Source organism: Bombina bombina, chromosome 4 (assembly GCF_027579735.1).
Source record: "Bombina bombina isolate aBomBom1 chromosome 4, aBomBom1.pri, whole genome shotgun sequence".
In the NCBI taxonomy this organism is placed as follows: Eukaryota; Metazoa; Chordata; class Amphibia; order Anura; family Bombinatoridae; genus Bombina; species Bombina bombina.
In genome coordinates, this window is record NC_069502.1 from 115633695 (window position 1) to 115655814 (window position 22120).

Sequence of the window (22120 nt, forward strand, 5' to 3'; positions counted from 1 at the left end):
TTCCACAGTAAAAAGTCTCCAAAATGTGTGATATCGTAGAGGGGTCATTGTGTGAGCTAGCTGTGGATGAAATTTAGTGGCACAATGGGAGATTTCTTTTTTATCCCAAAGTGAAATTTTTGGAAAGTGCCTATTTTTGCAATTTGAGGGACATTTGGGGCCCAATATTTTTAAAATTCCACAGTAAAAATAGTCCAAAATTAGTGATACCGTAGAGGGGTCATTGTGTGAGCTAGCTGTGGTGAAATTTTAGTGGCACAATGGGAGATTTCTTTTTTATTCCTAAGTTAATTTGCTGAAAAGGGCCGATTTATGAAATTCAACGGACATTTGGGGCCAATATTTTTAAAATTCCACAGTAAAAAGTCTCCAAAATGTGTGATATCGTAGAGGGGTCATTGTGTGAGCTAGCTGTGGATGAAATTTAGTGGCACAATGGGAGATTTCTTTTTTATCCCAAAGTGAAATTTTTGGAAAGTGCCTATTTTTGCAATTTGAGGGACATTTGGGGCCCAATATTTTTAAAATTCCACAGTAAAAATAGTCCAAAATTAGTGATACCGTAGAGGGGTCATTGTGTGAGCTAGCTGTGGTGAAATTTTAGTGGCACAATGGGAGATTTCTTTTTTATTCCTAAGTTAATTTGCTGAAAAGGGCCTATTTATGCAATTCGAGGGACATATGGGTTCCAATATTTTTAAAATTCCACAGTAAAAAGTCTCCAAACTTTGTGATATCGTAGAGGGGTCATTGTGTGAGCTAGCTGTGGTGAAATTTTAGTGGAACAATGGGAGATTTCTTTTTTATTTCTAAGTGAATTTGCTGAAAAGGCAGATTTATGAAATTCAAGGGACATTTGGAGCCCAATATTTTTAAAATTCCACAGTAAAAAGTCTCCAAAATGTGTGATATCGTAGAGGGGTCATTGTGTGAGCTAGCTGTGATGAAAGTTTAGTGGAACAATGGGAGATTTCTTTTTTATTCCTAAGTGAATTTGCTGAAAAGGGCAGATTTACGAAATTCAAGGGACATTTGGGGCCCAATATTTTTAAAATTCCACAGTAAAAAGTCTCCAAAATATGTGATATCGTAGAGGGGTCATTGTATGAGCTAGCTGTGGTGGAAATTTAGTGGCACAATGGGAGATTTCTTTTTTATCCCAAAGTGAAATTTTTGGAAAGTGCCTATTTTTGCAATTTGAGGGACATTTGGGGCCCAATATTTTTGAAATTCCACAGTAAAAATGGTCCAAACTTAGTGATACTGTAGAGGGGTCATTGTGTGAGCTAGCTGTGGTGAAATTTTAGTGGAACAATAGGAGATTTCTTTTTTATTCCTAAGTTAATTTGCTGAAAAGGGCCTATTTATGCAATGAGGGACATTTGGGGCCCAATATTTTTAAAATTCCACAGTAAAAAGTCTCCAAACTTTGTGATATCGTAGAGGGGTCATTGTGTGAGCTAGCTGTGGTGAAATTTTAGTGGAACAATGGGAGATTTCTTTTTTATTCCTAAGTGACTTTGCTGAAAAGGGACGATTTATGAAATTCAAGGGACATTTGGGGCCCAATATTTTTCAAATTCCACAGTAAAAACTCTCCAAAATGTGTGATATCGTAGAGGGGTCATTGTGTGAGCTAGCTGTGGTTGAAATTTAGTGGCACAATTGGAGATTTCTTTTTTATCCCAAAGTGAAATTTTTGGAAAGTGCCTATTTTTACAATTTGAGGGACATTTGGGGCCCAATATTTTTAAAATTCCACAGTAAAAATAGTCCAAAATTAGTGATACCGTAGAGGGGTCATTGTGTGAGCTAGCTGTGGTGAAATTTTAGTGGCACAATGGGAGATTTCTTTTTTATCCCAAAGTGAAATTTTTGGAAAGTGCCTATTTTTGCAATTTGAGGGACATTTGGGGCCCAATATTTTTAAAATTCCACATTAAAAATGGTCCAAACTTAGTGATACCGTAGAGGGGTAACTGTGTGAGCTAGCTGTGGTGGAAATTTAGTGGCACAATGGGAGATTTTGCTTTTATCCCTATGTGAATTTGCTGAAAATGGCCTATTTATGCAATTTGAGGGACATTTGGGGCACAATATTTTTAAAATTCCACAGTAAAAACACCCCATACTTTGTGATATCGTAGAGGGGTCATTGTGTGAGCTAGTTGTGGTGGAAATTTAGTGGCACAATGGGAGATTTCTTTTTTTATCCCAAAGTCAAATTTTTGGAAAGTGCCTATTTTTGCAATTTGAGGGACATTTGGGGCCCAATATTTTTAAAATTCCACAGTAAAAAGTCTCCAAAATTTGTGAAATCGTAGAGGGGTCATTGTGTGAGCTAGCTGTGGTGAAATTGTAGTGGCACAATGGGAGATTTTGCTTTTATCCATAAGTGAAATTGCTTGAAAGTGATGATTTTTGCAATTTTAGGGACGTTTGGGGCCTTATATTTTTAAAATTTCCACACTAAAAAGTTTCCATACTTTGTGATATCTTAGTGGGGTCATTGTTTGAACTAGCTGTGGTGGAAATGTAGTGGCACAATGGAGAATTTTGTTTTTAACGCTTAGAGAAATGCTGGAATATGACTTTTTTTTTTTTTTTTACATTTGAGTGACATTTATAACAAAAATGCTTGTGGTATTCATTAAAACATTTCTTATTAGCATATATGTATGTTACAGCCTTTAATAGTCTTAAGAAAGTACTAACAAATAAGTGTCTGATAGCTTGACTACTGTTTTAAACCTGTCTGATAGCTTGACTTGGATTTTTAAACTGTCTGATAGCTTTTCTCCAGTTCCATTCTCTAGTATAAAATAAAAAACATCGTTTCAAACAAATGAACAGATATTAACCCTTTAATCTTCCAGTTTAGTTTATGCGGAGGCCTTACAGGGACAGGTAACAAATACTTTAGAAAAACAGTAAATTGGTACGAAAAATGATGACATACAAGACACCATATAAAAGTAAAACAAACCATATAGTTTTTTGTCCCTGGGATTTCTGAGAGGTTCTGATTCTAAGTAAATCAGCCGCTATCACCCAAGTGTGGGAACAAATCATAATATTCATTCAGGTCACTACTAACTAGTAACTAGAACCAGCCAGCCCTCGCGCCGCCACCTAATTAACGCGCACAGCTACGTCAGACCGTGGCGGGAATTCCACAGTCTCCAGTTTTTGCGCAGCAACGTCATCAACATGAACCGCGACACCGACTTCCCAGTACCCGGTACTGCTCTTAAGCTACAAGTGTCATTCGTTGAAGGCATTGCAGAGTTTATACTTGTGTGGGGGAGCACTGCATACCGGCGGGATGAATACCAGCGGCTGAATAGCAAGATACAAGAAATCGCGGAGCAAAAATCCGAGCCCGTTAAGGGGAAAGCTGTTCTAGGAGAATGCTGTTTGGTGAAGGTTAGCAATAATTGGTTCCGCTGCAGAGTACTACACGGTCGTGTAGGCGAATCCAGGGCGTTTCTGTTGGACAGGGGCTGCACTCTGTTAGTCGAGCCGCGCTGCCTTAGAGAGGCCTCGCCTGAACTTTTCCAACTACCCCCTCAAGTGCGGGCATTTATTCTGTGGAATCTTGTGAGCAGAGCTAGTGATAATTGGACCGCACAGACCCTGACAGTCCTAAATTCTATGAAAAACCTTGAGGTAGTTGGTACAGTCAAAACACTACTTCCGCAAGGCCTGGTGCTTTTAGACCTGCCTGCGCTTAGTACGCAGCTGTTGGAGCTTGGACTAGCCAAAGTATTACCCGAGTCATCATTCCGTGCTCTTCTTGACAAGTGTCTGTCCACAAAAGGGTACACCCTGCAGAAACCTGACAATATGTCCTTTCCACCTTTCACAAATCTTACCCATAGTGTGGAGGCACGAGTAACTCCACGCCCTTGGAACATGGATTATTTCTACCCTCAGCTGCAGATTGGAGTTACAGAGCCAGTGCTGGTCACACAGGTGACAGATCCCCAGAGGATCTTCTGCCAGTTGCGAAGTCTTTCTAATGAGGTCCAGAGACTTTCAGAAAGCATGTACCATTATTATGAACTTCAGAGCAGCTGTGGGGAGCCAGACTTCTCTCGCCAGCCCTTGGTTTTGGGTCAGCCTTATGCATCTCGTGGCTCTGATGGGCACTGGTACAGGTCACTTCTGCAGGAATATTTTCCAGACAAGCAACTTGCCTTGGTCATCTATGTAGACTGGGGTCGAAGAGATGTTGTGCCTGTGAACTCTTTGCGTTTGCTAGTGGCTGATTATTTTCGCATGCCTGTGGTGACATTCCCCTGCTCACTGTATGGTGTGTCAGATGTAGGAATTGGCTGGGAACCTTCACAGATCTTTGAACTTCGGTCTTTGTTGCAGGGGAGACACTTTAATGCTAAAATAGAGTTTTATAACCCATATGAGCATGCATATGTTATTACACTGTTTGGAGAGGATGGATTAAATTTAAATTGTTTTTACGGTATGCAAGCACAATCTTTGCGTAAAGATAACAAACCAAAAGCAGAAAATCTAGTTTCATATCCAGCAGTGGAAAACACAGCCAAGGAAGACCCATCTAAAGCAAAAATAATTCCCCCCCAAAAAATTATTCCAAACATTTCGATTGTCCAACTAAAGGTATCAACATTCTATGATGCTTTAGTAGAGTATGTGCATGATCCCTCCAATTTTTGGATCAGGACTGCAGAAAATGCTACAAAATATTGTGAAATGATGGAGGCTATTAAAAATTTGTACTCTCAAGGATCTAAGCTGGATGGCATTATAACAAAGCCTCAGAAGGGACAGTTGTGCTGCACTAAGTTCAAAGATGATCAGTATTACCGTGCTGCAGTTTTGTGCACACATGGAAAATTAGTGGACGTGTATTTTATTGACCATGGCAATACAGAGATGGTAGATTGGTATAATATTAAAGAGTTACCTGCAGCATTTAAAGAAATGCCAGGCTTGGCTATTCATTGCTGTCTGGCAGACTTGTTTCCTCTAGGAGAAAGCTGGAGTCAGGAAGCTGTCCTTGCCTTTAAAGTGGCTGTTGTAGATAAGAAACTTGTTGTTTATGTAGTTTCCAAAGAGGCTGATAAATACATCATAGACCTTCTGGATCATTCCAGAATAGAAGAGCGAAATGTAGGTAAAATATTGGCAGCTTCTGGGCATGCTAAATATGAAGAATCGGATATTGTTAGTGCTGAAGTTCAGTTTCCTCATATTGTACCCACTTCAAAAACTGGCATTACTCCAAATATTCAGACAATATTAGATCATGTTGGTGTAGATAAGAAGTCTTTTTGCAAAAACAAAGAAACTCCTGTTCATGTAATGAAAAATAATGCTGATCATGTAATGCACTCTCCATATAAAGAACAATTATTTGAGCCAGGTACTACAATAAGTGTTGTTGTGTCTTCTATAGATAGTCCTGGTGTCTTTTGGTGTCAAAATGCTTTACATATGTATGAGCTGAAATTGTTAATGGTTGATATTCAAGAGTATTGCACAATTTCAAATTGTCCTTATGAATGCAGTACCCCTGCCTGTATTGCAAAGTGTTCAAGTGACGGGAAATGGTACAGAGCATTGATAACTGGATCCCCCTCTGCTACTCCTAATCAAGAAACAGTTGAAGTTTTTTTAGTTGATTATGGAAGAAAGAAAAATGTTCCAGTACAAGATCTCCGCTCTATAAAGGGGGGTTTGTTGCAGGTAAAATCCTTTGCATTTAAGTGCAGTCTTTATAACTTAATTAGTCCACTAAATAGCAATCCTTTAAATTGGAGCAAAAGTGTAACTACTGTTTTTCAAGAATTTGTTAACAAATCTTCAAAAAATTTGCCAGAATTTTATTGCACTGTTTTTGGTCAAGCATCCTTGCATGAAGAACGGTTCAATATTGTTGACCTATTCACTCCATTTAAAAGCATTTGCTGTTTACTAGTAGAAACAGGATTTGCTTTACATTTGGCACACAAAAATTTGATACCATCGGTGCAGCTACATTCTTTCTATTATTCAATGCATGACATTAAAACAGGTAGTGAAGAAGAAATTTATATCACTCATGTTAACTCTTCTTTGGAATTTTTCTGCCAACTTTCCAAAAATGTAGACACTGTTAACTTAATTTCTTCTGCCATTGCTAAGGTATGCAAGAAAGCAAAACAGTCAAAAGCTTGTGAAAAAACTGTGCCACTGTGTCTTGCAAAGTTTACTGACAAACAGTGGTATCGTGGATTTGTTGCATCTCGAGGGCCTCAAACAGAAGTGTTTTTTGTAGATTTTGGAAATACTGAAAAAATGTTAAAGGAAGACTTAATTCCTATTCCAAGTGATGCATACGAATTGCTTCTATCTCCAATGCAAGCGATAAAATGCTCTCTTTCAGATGTTCCTCAAAATGTCCCAGATGAGGTTGTGTCTTGGTTTGAAAATACTGTCCTGGATAAAGCCTTAAAGGCTTTAGTGGTTGCCAAAGAATCGGATGGGAAGCTAATTATTGAGCTTTATGATGGTAATCTGCAAATTAATGCAAAGCTCAAAACCAAGTTGGGAGTGGATCAAAAGAATACTACAAATTCTCAGTCAGTTGTCCTGTCCAGCTTTGGTGTGAGAGATCAGAAGAAAACTGTAAATTCTCAGACATTTGACCCCTCCATCAGAATAAGAAAGGATTCAGGAAAGCATTTGAGTTATGAAAGTAAAGATTCAAAGTCTCTTGAGGTGCGCTGCCAGCAAACCAAGCAATCTACAGTTTTGCAGTCTGTTTTTCAAAGTGACCAATTGCCCCAGAAAATGGCAAAGCATAGTAATATAAGCAAAGAATTTCCTTGTGAAAGAAAGCAAAATTTGGATAGAAAAGTTACAAAGAAACCTTCAAGGTTTGAGGAGAGAAATAATCACAAGGCAATTCCTCAACTTCACAAATTAAGTGACTTGCCCAAGAGGGAGATATTTTCAGGCTCACAAGTACTGGTATATGTTTCCCACATCAACTCAATATATGACTTTTATGTTCAAGTAGCAGAAGATTCACAGCTTGATCATATCTCTGATATATTAAATAGTGATAAGAGATCATCTGAGGCACTTGATGAAAAAGATGTTAATTTGGGAGATTTGCTTTGTGCTTTTTTTGAGGACGATGAGTACTATTATCGTGCTGTTGTTACAGAAAAACTTTCCAATAGATTACGTGTTGAATACATTGATTATGGCAATACTTCAATAATAAATGCTAACAAAACCTACATGCTGGAAAGCAGTTTATTATCTATTCCTTCAATGAGTATCCATTGTTATCTAAGTGGTATTGATTGTTCAAAAAATGTGTCATGTGCAGATGAATTGCTTCAGAAGTTTAATGAAAAAACAAGAGAGAACCAGTTGAACTGTGAATTTGTAAAAGAGGATAAACTTAAATGGGAGATTATTCTTCATGATCAAGACTGCTGCATAAATAATTTATTAACTTCTTCCTTTGAAAACCCTTTAGAACAGTTTGAAAAATTGTGTTTAAATGATGCTGAAAAGACAATTAAAGAGGAAGAAATAACATGCTTTCAGTGGATGTTACCACAAATTGGTGAAACTGTAAAAGCTTATGCTAGTTCCGTTGATGGCCCTGAATACTTCTGGTGTCAGTTGGTCACATCTGAAATTGACTCATTGGCAATCAAAGTACAGGAGGCTGGGGAGCTTTCAAGTACTGATATCAATCTAGATTTGAATATTGAAATTGGCAGCCCTTGTAATGTAAAATATAGTGAGGATGATAACTGGTACAGGGCTGTTGTTACTAAAATTGAGGCAGATATTGTAACTGTGAGGTTTATTGACTATGGAAATGAGGACACTGTACATAAGGAACGTGTTCAAAAACTTCCCAATCGGCTATTGACAATACCCCCACAAGCGTTCCCCTGCTGTCTTTCTGGATTTGACTTTTTAGAAGGCTGCTGGAATTCAGAAGGACTCTCATTCTTCTGTGACAAAGTAACTGAAGATATTTTGGAGATCATGTTACTTAAAATTCAAGAAAATATAGTATGCAAAATGCCTTTGGTGTATGTTAACATACAATATAATGGAATGTCTATTAATGATGAAATGGCACAATTCTGGGAAGTAAAACAAAAAGCATCAACATTTGTAGGAGAAACGTCATCAGACCTAAAAACACCCCTTGAGGTGGATATTGGATTAGAAAAAGAATGTGTTATAAATTTGGGACAAGAGAATGGATTACAGGAATCTATAAATGCCAAAGAGGAGGTTTCAGAAGATCTAAATATTGTTGAAACTATGCCAACAGAAGAGAAATTTAATTCAAGTGAAAATTTGGAGGAACAGGTCCTGAAAATAAAAATTGATACCTTTTCTGAAAGGGCTACATTGAATTCAAGCCAGAATTCTCTGCAAAACAATGTTAGTCCTTCAGAGACAGATCATCCTGTTGCTCAGACTTCAGAAGAAAGCGGTACAAATATGGATTGTCTTGTGACCTTTGACAAGGAAATGAAAAACGGTGACTATGGAGAATTTGCTGATGAAAATTATGTTGCAGTCTCTGATGAGCTTACAGATATTTATAAAGGTGTGTAGCTTTTTTATTCACAACCGTTGCTAAGTATTGTGGTATTTTTAAAAACACTGATTTACCAAGGGCGTTAGATATTTCATTGTTGGTGAAAAAATTGTTTCTGCTTTATTATTAAATGCACACAAATGGAGTAGAATTGTAACATTCTGTTAGTCAACCCTGTAAGGATTTTAAGGGCAAAGCTAAAGCCACATTATTGCCTGATGTATGCAAAACCTTGCAGTTATTTTAAAGGGACTTTAAAACAAAATACATTTCATGCACCTTACTCTAATTTATAGCTGCCACCATTTTGGAACTTTTTTTAGATCGCAGGTACCTGGAGGAGACTTGCTGCACATTAACAAACATGCTAGCACTAGAATGCAGTGGAATCTCTTGTTTTTATCATGGCAGAATCCGTGACACGAGAGAGGTGGGGAATAACCTCAATGCTATGATTATAAAATTGACTGTTTTAATGTGATCTTATTCACATATTCAGCAGCACAAAGTGAAGCGGGTGTGTGTGTGTTTTTTTTTTATCTGCTTACGTTAAAGAGATTTCAACACAAGTTTCAATAATACAGCAAAATGTTTATACATTGTAACATTTACAATCTATTATCTTTATTACATACTGTCACTGTAATATAAATGTGCAAATTGAACCCCCAGGGAGAATGGAGGTCTGTAATATATACTGTTATCCTGAGGGGGCCCCCAGTTTCCACATTAGAGCTGCCGCTGACTGACCATAGTATAGGAAACCCAAATTTCATCAGACATTGGAAGCTCTAGTTCTCTCATTTAAAATATTTTTGTTCGTAGCCTTTTTTTTTTTTTTTGGTTTTGCTTAAAACGACAGCAAAATTAATCTTTTATGATGTGGATAGAGCATGCAATATTTAAACTATTTTCCAGTTTACTTCTGTTTTCAAATTTGCTTCCTTCTCTTGGTATCCTTTTGTTGAAGAGTAAACTTAGGTAGGTTTGGGAGCATTAAAGGGACAGTCAACACCAGAATTGTTGTTGTTTAAAAAGAAAGATAATCCCTTTATTACCCATTTCCCAGTTTTGTATAACCAACACAGTTATAATAATACACATTTTACCTCTGTGATTACCTTGTATCTAAGCTTTTGCAAACTGCCCCCTTATTTTAGTTCTTTTGACAGACATGCATTTTAGCCAATCAGTGCTGACTCCTAGGTCACTTCACGTGCATGAGCTCAATGTTATCTATATAAAACACATGAACTAATGCCCTCTAGTGGTCAAAATGCATTTAGATTAGACGCAGTCTTCAAGGTCTAAGCAATTAGCATATGAACCCCCTAGGATTAGCTTTCAACTAAGAATACCAAGGGAACAAAGCAACATTGGTGATAAATGTAAATTGGGAAGTTGTTTAAAATTACATGCTCTATTTAAATCATTAAAGTTTTTTTGGGACTTGACTGTTCCTTTAATGTACTGCTGGGAGCTAGCTGTTTGGTGGCTGCACATATATGCTTCTTGTCATTGGCTCACCTGTGTTCATCTAGCTCCCAGTAGTGCCTTTTTCCCCTTGAGCCTTCTTAGGTTTATGCTTCAGCAAAGAAATTTGATAATGGAAGTTTAAAATTGCATTCTCTATCTGAATAATGAAAGTTGGTTGTTTTTTTTTTTTTTTTTTTTTTTTTTTTAGTTTTGACTTTACTATTCCTTTTAAAGTGACAGTAAAGCAAAAATTAAACTTAAATGGGTTTGATAGGGCATGCAATCTTACAACTTTTCAGTTAAAGGGACATTCCGGTCAAAATGTAAATGCACATAGATGAATTACATCTTTGAATAGAAACATATTTACAATATACATGTATTGGCAAAAATGCTTCTAGTAAAAATTATTACTGTTTTTGTGTTAACATTTTTCTGTGCATGTGAGGCATAGCTAGATATTCTCAGTGCATCAGCTTTTAAACACTGCAGCTGTCAGTGGGACTTGTATCGTAAAATTAAAGGGACATAATACTCAAATGCTAAATCACTTGAAACTGATGCAGTATAACTGTAAAAAGCTGACAGGAAAATATCACCTGAGCATCTCTATGTAAAAAAGGAAGATATTTTATCTCACAATTTCCTCAGCTCAGCAGAGTAAGTTCTGTGTAAAAAGTTATACTTCACCTGCTCCCAGCTGCAGGTAAAAAAAAATAAAAGAAGAAATGAACAGTGGCCAATCAGCATCAGCAGTGCTGAGGTCATGAACTCTTTTACTGTGATCTCATGAGATTTGACTTAACTCTCATGAGATTTCATAGTAAGCTTCCTTTACCTGATTGGTGAAATAATATGAGAGTTCACATGGCTCATCCCCTAAGATGTCCCAGGACAGACGCACTAAAATGCTGCTTAGAAATCCTTTACAATGGGATGTGGCTACTGAGGAACTTTTGAGGTAAAATATCTTTCTTTTTTACATAGAGATGTTCAGGAGATATTTTCTAGTCGGCATTTTACACCTATTCTGCATCACTTTCAAGTGTTTAAACATTTGGGTATTATGGCCCTTTAATTAACAAATTGAGTCATTACTAGATGGTACAAGCACCTTAGGCTCTCTGAGCAAGTGCAATGTTTAAAATGCTGGTGCATGGTACACAGTGAGTGTCAATTTTGATGCTAAAGTTTTTAAAAATTCGATTAAAAACGGGGGCTCTTTAATTAATCAAAATTTACATTTCATTCCTGTTGTGAAAAAAAACTTACCTTTTAATCTTCACAGCTGCTCCAGCTTCCTCCGGTCGTCGCAAGCCATTTCTGACGTCAGTAATGATGGATAGGTCATCCTCCAATCACGGCTTCCCCCCCGGGGGAATCGGTGTTTGATTCAACGCGGTGATTGGAGGAAGTCAGATTCCTCATTTTAGACCCAGGAAGAGGCTTTGCGATGGGTGGAGGAAGCTGGATCGGCTGTCAAATTTTTTTTTTTTTTTTTTTTTTCTCCTTCACAACAGGAGTAAAATGTAAATTTTGATGAATTAAAGTGCCCCTGCTTTTAAAATTGACATTCACTTTAAATACACTTTTGAAACGGCTATAGCTTTTATTAGAAGCATTTTTGCTAATGCATGTATATTGCAAACATGCTTTTATGCAAAGCTTAATGCATTAAGCAGTAATCTTATGTGAGCTCAGGAGCGTACATGTGTCTTTATCCCATTTAAAGCATTGTTTGCAACAGTGTTTATAGCAGTGTTATACATTGTCGCCAGTACTTTGACTGCTAAAGATGTGCACGCTCTTGTCATCCTACCTAGGTTTACTTTTGGCATGTGGCACATTTCCTCCTGTTAAATGGTTTAGTGCCAGGGGTATCTGTTCACCATTGTCTGTTCTTGATTAGTAATAGTGGTGTAGGTTAGCAGGTTGCTTGTATGATAAGCAGCAGACTACATATCTTTTAGAAAATAAGTTTGCGTTAATATTATAATAGAGGAAAAACACCATATGGAATGCAAAAAAGTAAATACAATTGCGGGTCCATTTTTTACTACACACCATCTTACTATTAATGCAGAAGATTAATATTCAGAAAATGCATTAATAAAAATATTAATAGCTACATGGATCTATAAGCCCCATCTTGATAGCTATAAGAACCTCTTGTTTGAATTGTGGGACTTCTTTCAAATATGGGGTGGTACTACATATTTATATGGTGAGGCAGTAACACAAGCTGCTTTAAAAATCGCCAGAGCCTCTAAAATAGAACGAATGCTGAGAGGTTTTTCTCATGGTTAGGAAAATTAGTTAGCGGCTGAACAGGCGCAGAACCACTTAATAAGGATAACAGTTTTCAAATAGGGGGTTTCAAGTGAGTCTATGTATGGGGGGGGTACATAAGGGGATATCCCAACCCCTGATCCATTCATATGGTTCTGTCAGGTGATCACTGATAGCCACCTGGGCATATGACCCATTCCTCCTTTGATAAGTGTCACTTGCCCTGTTGTGCTCATTTTGTGTCGCTAAAATCTTTTATAGCCCAGAGGACCATACAAGGAACCTAGTATACAGGTGATTGCTATTTCTCTGGCAATAATCTGCTATTTAAAGGGGCATGGGACCACTAATTTTAAAATGCATTTGTTGGATTTTAGATAGAGATATGAGTTATATATTTTCAGACAGCCTTTGTTGATTCCTAATTAATAAATAAATAATCTTTGTTGCTTCTAAGTTTTCAAATGTGTTTCAGCTGTTGCAATAACTTTTTTTTTTTTTTTTAATTGCATTTTAACCAATTTATGTTTCTTGATGCCTTTTCTCTACGTCTCTAAACAGAGCCTAGAGACGAGTATTGTTATGAAGACGATCAGCAGGATGATCTTCAAGCCATCCCAGATCAAACACATAAAGTTCTTGATTCACAGGATGACAATTTGCAAGGTAAAGTAAAAGCAGATATTGGGGTTTGTCTCAATCTGTTAGAAAAGCTGTGCAACATGCTTTGCTCAGATTTTTGAGGTTTACAAAACAAAAGTATTGTGCATTTTTTTTTTTCCGAGTGTGGGTTTGCACCACATAAGCTCAGTCAATACTTTATATTTAGAAAATTCAATAGTGCTGATCACAATTCATCAGAAAACACTTTAAGCCTCTTTTTATGCATGCTTTTTTTAAACTAAAGGGATACTTGACCCAAATTTTTCCTTTAAAGGGATAGAAAAGTCAAAATTAAACTTCCATGATTCAGATAGAGCATGTCATTTTAAGACACTTTTAAATTCACTGCTTCGTTCTCTTAATATCCCTTGTTAAAAAAATTAATACACACATATCATATACACTAGTGGGAGCTGCTGCTAATTGGTGTCTGCACACATTTGTCTCTTGTGATTGGCTAAATAGATATTTTCAGCTTCCTGTCAGTAGTGCAATGCTGTCCCTTCAGCAATGGATATCAAGAGAATAAAGAAAATTTGATGATGGAATTAAATTGGAAAGTTGTTTAAAATTGTATGTTCTATCTGAATCATAAAATTTTTTGGGGGGGTTTACTATCCCTTTAATGATTCAGATAGAGCTAGAGCATGCAATTTTAAGCAACTTTCTAGTTTACTCCTATTAATTTTTATTTGTTCTCTTAGTATCTTTATTTAAAAAAGCAGCAATGTAAAGCTTAGGAGCAGGCCCATTTTAGGTTCAGCACCCTGGATAGTGCTTGCTTATTGGTGGCTATATTTAGCCACCAATAAGCAAGTATAAACCCAGGTTCTGAATTAACAATGGGCCGGCTCCGAAGCTTTACATTTCTGCTTTTTAAATAAAGATAGTAAGAGAACGAAGAAAAATGTATAATAGGAGTAAATTAGAAAGTTGCTTAAAATTGCATGCTCTATCTGAATAATCATTAAAGAAACAATTTGGGTTTAGTGTCCATTAAGTCTTCACTGTTTGAAAATCACAATTTGGCTTTTGAACATTTTTTTTTTTCATATGTTAAAGGTATGATATAAAACCCCAACATTTTCCTTCATTAGTGCATACAATTTTAAATAACTTTCCAATTTACTTCTATTATCTAATTTGCTTACTTCTCTTGGTATTCTTTATTGAAAATCATAACTAGCTAGGTTCAGGTGCTGGTAGCGAAATTCTGATTGGTGGCTCCACATATATGCCTCTTGTCATTGGCTTACCGATGTGTTCAGCTAGTTTCCAGTAGTGCATTGCTCCTCTTTCAATGAAGGTTTCCAAGAGAATGAAGGAAAATTAAAATTTTGCTTTGTACCTTTTCTATTCTTTGTTAAAGAGTAATTCTAGATAAGCTCAGGGGCTTGTATATCTCTTTAGCCATCTGTCAGCAGAATTTGCAACAATGTTTATAGTAATGTTATACATAGTTGCAAAAATTGCTGCTAAAGACACGTGCACACTCCTAAGTTCCTATGAGCCTACCTAGATGAACACTTCAATAAAGGATACCAAAAGAACAACACATATTTTGGTAACATAAGTAAATTGGAAAGTTGTTTTATAACTGCATGCTCTATCAGAATCCTGAAAGTTTAATTTTTACTTTACTGTCCCTTTAAAAAAATGATTAGGCAGTGAATCATTTAGCCACCATGTTTTCCTTTTACACTCACCACTTACAGCGCTTCTGTTTTGGTGTGAAGAAAAGCAGCTATAGAAAATCTTCATCTTTGTAACCGATTTGAGTGTTTCCATACATATTTTTTATTTTTTGCATTCATAATTTGGTTGGCTTAATGCGCTGTAAAAGTGCAAAAATAAAAGGCTACAATGTATTGGCATATTTTTAGTGCACTATTGCTTGCGTATAAAGTGTTACATTTCTACATATTGACTGGTTAAAAACATAAAGTCAGCTTGTAGGTAGTAATGCATTACTTGGAGATAACTGAACACATCTAGTAAGCCAAAAGGTATATGTGTGTAGCCACCAATCAACCTACTAGCTCCCAGTAGTACATTGCTGATACTGAACCTTCCTAGGTATGCTTTTCAACAAAGGCTACCAAGAGAACAAATTCTATTTGATAGTAGAAATAAATTTAATACATCTCTAAAATGTGTATACTCTATCGAAAAAATAAGTTTTAATTTTGACTTTCAAGTTTAACAAATTTAGACATTTGACTGCATTGCTAATTCTAATTTAAAGGGACAGTACACTGTAAAATTGTTTTTCCATTAATGTATTTTCAGTGACTTGTTATACCAGCTGCAGAGTATAAATATTTGAGAAATTGCATTTTCAAGTTTATTTGTGTATATGAAGTATCTTGTTTTGTGCTTAGAAACCACAGCCTATTACAATGGGATGAACTTAAAGGGACAGTTAAATTATTCCCAATGATCCTTTTTACCTGCTAGAGTGTATTAAATTGGTTGCAAGTAGCTCCTTTACTCCTATTTCAACATTTGAAATAGCTGATTTAGCTCGTGGTTTCCCAACCTATACTGAAAGTTTTGATACTGGCGTATACGCTATTGACAAGCCTAAGTAAACACAGCCAGCAGAAGAAGTTACACACTCAGTGGGATACAGGATAGTTAAGTAATAAAATGATAATTTTCCATTGTTCTCTCTATGTATTGAGCTTTGGTGTTCCAGACAAATATAAGATAAAGAAGGAAGTCTGTGTACATAAAAGTGATAATATAATGAGATCTGATATTACCTGAAGCTCAACCCATTGTAATAGGCTGTGGTTTCAAAGCACAAAACCAGCTACTTCAGGTACACAAATAAACCCAAAAAATGCAATTTCTCAAATATTTTATACTCTGCAGTTGGTATAACAAGTCATTTAAAATACATTTATGGAAAAACAATTTTACATTGTACTGTCCCTTTAAAGGTAATATCAGATCTCATTATGTTATCACTTTGTGTATACAGACTTGCTTCCTTATCTTATATTTGACTGGAACCCCAAAGCTCAATACATAGAGAGAACAATGAGAAATTATCATTTTATTGCTTAACTATCCTGCAGCCCACTGAGAGTGTAACTTCTTCTGCTGGCTGTGTTTACTTAGGCTTGTCAATAGCATATACTCCAGTATCAAAACTTTCAGTATAGGTGGCTATAACACAGACTAAATCGGCTATTTCAAATGCTTAAAAAGGAGTAAAGGAGCTAAACTATTTAATACACTCTAGCTCAGAGCTTTTCATGTTGGTGACACACTTTTTAGACCTACATCCTTTCGCGACACAGTAATTCAGCTGTACTAGCAAACAGGAGGTTAAACTAACTTGTTTTAAGAGATACGGACACAAACATAAATGTACAGTATGTGCCAGAATTAAAAAAAAAAGTTTAATAACACCAATAGCTACTTACTATTTGATGGGATGAACACAGTTTCTAAATATTTAGTGGAATATTAAAGACGCTCGCATTTCATCAAGAATTTTTAAGCTTCCACTTCATATCCATATATCAGAAGCAGGAGCAGCAATGCACTACTGGGAGCTAGCTGCAAAAAAAAAAAAAAAATACTTTGACTTCTGACTTCAGCTCAGCGTTTAAGCTGCTGCCCTCAGAGCACTGCAAGTCCGACTGACTACTGCCCGTGCTTCAAACACACTGCTGTCCCACTCACTGACTACATGTGCAGTCACGAGCAGATTGAGGAGTCTACACGTGCAGTCAGGAGCCAATATGCCACCAATGGGAATAGTTTCAGTTCCCGCTAAGCTGCGCCAATAGGTTACGATGATCTGTGACCCACTAGGTATCTATCACGTGTCAACCACGTGATAAGCGTAGCAGGCCTGTGCAAAGTCGGAACCAAAAAAAAAAAAAAAAATGTAAAAAGAATTTTAAATTTAAAAAAAAATTGTGTTGAAGCAGGGACACACCTACACACTGGTGCCGACACACTGTGTCACGACACACAGTTTGGATAGCACTGCTCTAGCAGGTAAAATAGATCATTGGGAATAATTTAAAAGGAAAGAATATTTTTGGGTGAACTGTCCCTTTAATGCTCGCTCTCTATCTTCTCAAGTAAATTTTTCTGTGAGTTTAAGGTCTGAATTGTTCTCCAATCAGCGCTCTATCTACAACAAAAGTGCCATATGTGGAGAGCGCTGAATGGACAACAGCAAAATGTAGTAGGCACGGAGAACGGGGAATTTTGAATTTCATATCTATATTAAAAAGTAAGTTATAGCGCCTCTTCATTATAACTGATGAATTAAACTCCATCTAAAATATCACTTACAGATCTGGTTTTATAACGGGGAGAGTTTACCATCACTTTAATGTATTGGCTTAGAATTATTTTCCAAAACGATATGGAATCCAGGAATAATAGTTTTAAAGCTTTTACTTTTTATACTTTTTTATAATATTATTAGAACATACAAATTCAAGATGGTGCTAATTTATTTTTGCAAAGTGTTCTATAAAGTGTATCTGATCTTTAAAAAATCATAATGGTCATTTTTGTTTATACTTTGTATATATTGTAGAGCCAGCATCTGATAATATGGATCTTTGTGACCCAGAAGATGAAATGAAAGTTGACGTAAGCAAAATTCAAAGCTGGGTTGAAGGTAAGATGCATCAAATGTTGTGCAGGAAATAGAATTTGTGTACACGCCAAATAACATTTAAAAGCAATTGTTTAATTCAAGCAGCCTACTGCAGGGTAAAGAATTTTAAATGAAAGGGACATGAGCATATATTTGCAGCCACCAATTATCAGGTAGATCCCAATAATGCAATACCAAAAAAAGAATATGTAAAAAAAAAAGTAACTTTAAGAAACCATCCAAAAGAATACTCTTATACATGATTAAATGTGCCAACGTTAAAACCTATCATTCCTGATATGCAATATTAAAACAGGAAAGAAATATAAAACCAGTTAAAACAAGGACACAACTTATCACTATACCCCTGTGTTTCTAAACTTTCCTATACATGAATATATTTATAAATCCACAACTATCACATGTGCAAGCACAAACTAGATAGTTATCCCCTTTGAGACGTGTAACAAGAGGAGCTTCATTTGACTGCACATGACCCGTCAATTATCCTACGCTTCTTTTGTTTTAATTGTTGTCTTGATGGTGTTTATCTAATGGTTTTGTGATCGTATGCTACAACAGAGTTGATATGGGCTCACACGTGAAAACCCTGGCACAGGCAAGCACAAGTGCATTGAATGGCCAATCCCAATTTCCCTTTGTGGGATTCAATAGACACTAAGGGCTCGATTTATCAAGACCTTTGCTCCTCTGCGACTGCAGGTTCTCACAAGAGAACCTGCAATAACAATTTATTTTTACTTCCTAGCCACTTCTCCACCTCTTAGGTGGAGAATTTCAGTCTTTCCGGTCTCGTCTGACCAGGAAGATTGGCGGCTTCTGCCTGCGCATGACGATTGGCTTTGCGCGGGCAGGGGCGACATTGCATGCGAGCGCAAAATGGCGCTTGCGCGCAATGTTAAATTCCGCCAGGGGAATCCAGTAAGCCAGGGGCGAGCTGTGGCATACAGGGGCATATGTACGCCTCTGTCTGCTGTAGCTTGATGAATCAAGCCCATAATAGGCAGTACAGTTAAGGATGTTTTGTTCTCATGTTACACAGGTCAATGGGGTCAATTACCTAGTTTGTGCTAGCCCATGTGAAAGTAATGGATCTATACATGAAGTACATATATTTATAAGTGTATAAGGTGACAGAGGGGAGTGGTGTGGGATTTTAGACTTGGTTTTTAACTGACTTTATATATTATTTTATTAATAAAAGTTGTTTTAACTTTGGTGTGTTTACAGCTGTGTTAGAGATGGTTTGTTTAATGCGTGCTTATGTTTATTTATTTTATTTTTTTGTGTGTGTGTTCACTATGTGTTTTACCCCTTTGCAGGGTTTAAAGGGACACTAAACCCGAAATGATTCAAATAGAGCATGCAATTTTAAGCAACTCTCTAATTTGCTCCTATTAAATTTTCTTAGTTATCTTGGTATCTTTATTTGAAAAGCAGGAATGAAAGCTTAGGAGCTGGCCCATTTTTTTTCAGCACCCTGGATAGCACATGCTAAATGTAACCACCAATTAGCAAGCGCTATTCAGGGTTCTGAACCAAAAATGGACCGACTCTTAAAGGGACAGTAAAGTCAAAACTAAACTTTCATGATTCAGATATGGCATGCAATTTTAAACAACTTTCCAATTTACTTTTATCATCAAATTTGCTTTGCTCCTTTGGTGGTATTTTTGAAAAGCTAAACCTAGCTAGGCTCAAACTGATTTCTAAACAGTTGAAAACCACCTCCTAGCTCAGAGCATTTTGAAAGCTTTTCACAGTTAGACTGTGCTAGTTCACATGTGTCAGATAACATTGTGCTCACTCCCGTGAAGTTATTTAGGAGTCTTCACTGACTACACTGCATGTCTGTCAAAGGCACTTAGATAAGGAGGCTGTCTGCAAAGGCTTAGATACAAGGTAATCACACAGGTAAAAAGTATATTAATATAACTGTGTTGGTTATGCAAAAACGGGTAATGGGTAATAAAGGGATTATCTATCTTTTTTAAATAAGAAAAATTTTGGTGTAGACTGTCCCTTTAAGCTTTCATTCCTGATTTTTTTCAAATAACGCTAGCAAGAGAATGAAGAAAAAATGATAATAGGAGTAAATTAGTATACCTTTAAGCACAGTTATTTTTAAGCAACGGTGCAGTAATACAATCTTCATATACAGTGGAGCTTTTTCTTTATACCCTATATAAATCATAGTAATTCTGAAATTAAGCAAGCATACCGACATAATCTGATAACATGATAATCTTTGAGTTAGTTTTTATGATAGTTTGTTACTAATCGGATTTAATTTTTTTTTTTTTTGTTTGCAATTGAATAATAACTGTCCATTGTATTTAGCCTCTAATCATGTGATGGTGGTATCGGAAATACACAAATAATATTTTTCAATATTTATTTTGTGTGTTGGGAGACCAAGAAAAGATACCCCACTCTGTCTATACCTTTGCAACATTTATACTTAGCTTGTGAGTATTATATTTGCTCATGTATTTCATTGGTAATTGTAAAAGTCCATTTACCTAATGGATCTTGCTATGTCATCAAGACTTTTTTTTTTAAGACTATAACATTTGTAACAGGGATATCTTTTTGAACAGTGCTGTGTTTTGTTTGTTTAACGTGCGTTTCTCTCAATTTAAAAAAAAGTGTTCCATCTGCCTAGTTTTGGTTTCGGGGGAGAGGTTACTCATTTCATTATGTGGAAGTATAACTGCATTTGGACCCAATTAAAATTTTCATTTTGTGTGTTGATCTGGATCCATTACGTATTATTGAGAGTACACAAAATGTTTAACTCTTTCAGTACTAAGCCATATTCATTCCAGTGCTGAAGAAGTTTTCAGATTTTTTTTTTTTTTGTATGTTTCTATTTAAATCTGTTTGCTTCGTTCACGAGTTACCCACAGATGACTTGTCCATTTAGTTTGCATAAATCTCCAAAAATAGGAAAAAGCCTTCAGCAAGAGTGTTTTTTTTTTTGGCAACACACTGGATTTGCACAGATCTTAGTGTGTTGAACTTTCACAAGTATAAATCTGGTTTTCGAAAAGAGCCGAATGCCTTGAGCAGCCACTTCTGCATTTGTATCCTAAAAAAGGATTGGAATGCACATTCCTATTTACAGTGCAAGAATAAGTTTCTACATTGCACAGTTACTTTGATTCCACATTTTTGCATCACCTTTAAAATAATGCAATTCTTAAGGCTGTGACACACTGCAAGCAGAGCAGCGCGTAGATGCGGCTGTGCATGCTCAGTGTGTCCTGCCTTTTCATCTCTGAGCACTCCGCTGCGTCAGGTCGCGTAGCTGAGCGCTCAGAGATGAAATATCTGAACTTCAGAAGCGATGCGACGCGGTGCGAAGCAGCTGCTTCGCCTCGCGCCACATCGTTTGCAGTGTGTAACAGTCTTTATTGAAGACAGAGGCAAACCAATTCTCTTACTCTAAAATCTGTGACACACTGCAAGCGGAGCAGCGCGCAGCGTGTAGATGCGGTTGTGCGCGCTCAGTGTGTCCTGCCTTTTCATCTCTGAGCACTCTGCTGCGTCAGGTCGCGTAGCTGAGCGCTCAGAGATGAAATAGCTGAACTTCAGATGCAATGCCCCCCCCTTCTTTTGCATATAAAGACCCTTTACACAAACGGGAGCAAGCTGGAGTAGGTATCTGACGGTATTCTCATAAAACTTTGGGGATGGTTTGGATCCTGAAAATCAGAGCAATGTTATTTAAAAATAAGCAAAACTATACATTTAAAAAAAAAAAAACAACAACTTTATGGGCTATATAAATAGATCATCTACAAAACATATATGCAAAGAAACGATGGGTGTATAATGTCCCTTTTAATTTTAACTGTTTTTTTTTTTTTTTGTTTTATAATAAAGTGCAGCAGCTGAAAATTGCATTGCTAATAAAAAAAAATGTTTCTTGAATTAATGTGTTTACTTTGCTCTTGGTCTAACATCACATAATAAGGTAAAAATGTGCATTGCTCACGAGAACCTCTTGCATTTGGTAGTCACTGCTATGCAGACTGGGAAAGAACTAAGGGGTGGGTTGAAAAATCCCAATCAATATGCTGACCCATATTTGACTGTTCCCTTTAAACAGCATGTCACTCTGGCTGCACTGTATTAAGGAAAACTTGCACAGTGCAAACAGAGCACAGCGCTGTTTGAAGTGAACAGTCTCATGTGAAAGCACTAACGTGTCCTGTTCTTTCTGCAGACATACTGCATTTTTATGTGATATCTCAGATGACAGCATGTTCTGCCTTGGGGGTGGTGGGACTCCCTTATATTCCTTAAGGGGTTTTATGATCTATCTATTTAGTTATTTCTATACAGTTGTCAGACATTCCAAAATAGGGATTTTTTTTAACCCTTTAAGGACCAAGGCCATTTTTCAATTTCTTTCCCTGAAGGAC

The 22120-nt window shown here is 36.6% G+C and overlaps 1 protein-coding gene across 1 annotated transcript in view; it reads left to right on the top strand.

Moving 5' to 3' along the window:
* The first annotated feature begins 3210 nt into the window (after positions 1-3210).
* The window catches only part of TDRD6 (tudor domain containing 6), a 68967-nt gene continuing 50057 nt past the window's right edge, over positions 3211-22120 (top strand). Inside the window, exons 1-3 of the mRNA XM_053711139.1 lie at positions 3211-8617; positions 12935-13039; positions 17607-17690. Coding sequence (XP_053567114.1) covers positions 3211-8617; positions 12935-13039; positions 17607-17690 — 5596 coding nt within the window. The remainder of the gene's footprint in view (positions 8618-12934; positions 13040-17606; positions 17691-22120) is intronic.